This window comes from Egretta garzetta, unplaced genomic scaffold (genome assembly GCF_000687185.1).
Source record: "Egretta garzetta isolate BGI_Z169 unplaced genomic scaffold, ASM68718v1 scaffold287, whole genome shotgun sequence".
Lineage (NCBI taxonomy): Eukaryota > Metazoa > Chordata > Aves > Pelecaniformes > Ardeidae > Egretta > Egretta garzetta.
The window spans coordinates 1,933,335-1,933,584 of record NW_009260435.1 but is presented as its reverse complement, the minus strand read 5'-3'; the positions used below and the strand labels follow the sequence as shown (position 1 = coordinate 1,933,584).

Sequence of the window (250 nt, the reverse complement as noted above, 5' to 3'; positions counted from 1 at the left end):
GGGAGAGCCTTTGGCCCAACGGCCGGCCAGAAGATCCCACATCACCGGCCGGCCGGCACGCGGGAACGGGTCCGATTCAGTGACAAGGTGCTTTACCATGCTCTGTGCTGTGATGATGACCGGGATGGTGACAGTGCGGTGTCCCCGGGGGATGACAGCCTGGAGGGGCCTGGCCGTAAGGTGCTGGTGGGGCCACCCTCGAAGCATGCTTCCACTGGCGGCGGTGGTGGCAGTGGACCCCGGTGCGGCG

At 67.2% G+C, this 250-nt stretch overlaps 1 protein-coding gene across 1 annotated transcript in view; it reads left to right on the top strand.

The window, feature by feature from the left end:
* The window catches only part of INSYN1 (inhibitory synaptic factor 1), an 11,777-nt gene that overhangs the window by 10,306 nt on the left and 1,221 nt on the right, over positions 1-250 (top strand). The window contains exon 2 of the mRNA XM_035899495.1: positions 1-242. This exon is cut by the window's left edge and continues 234 nt beyond it. Within this exon, the coding sequence (XP_035755388.1) occupies positions 1-242 (242 nt within the window). The remainder of the gene's footprint in view (positions 243-250) is intronic.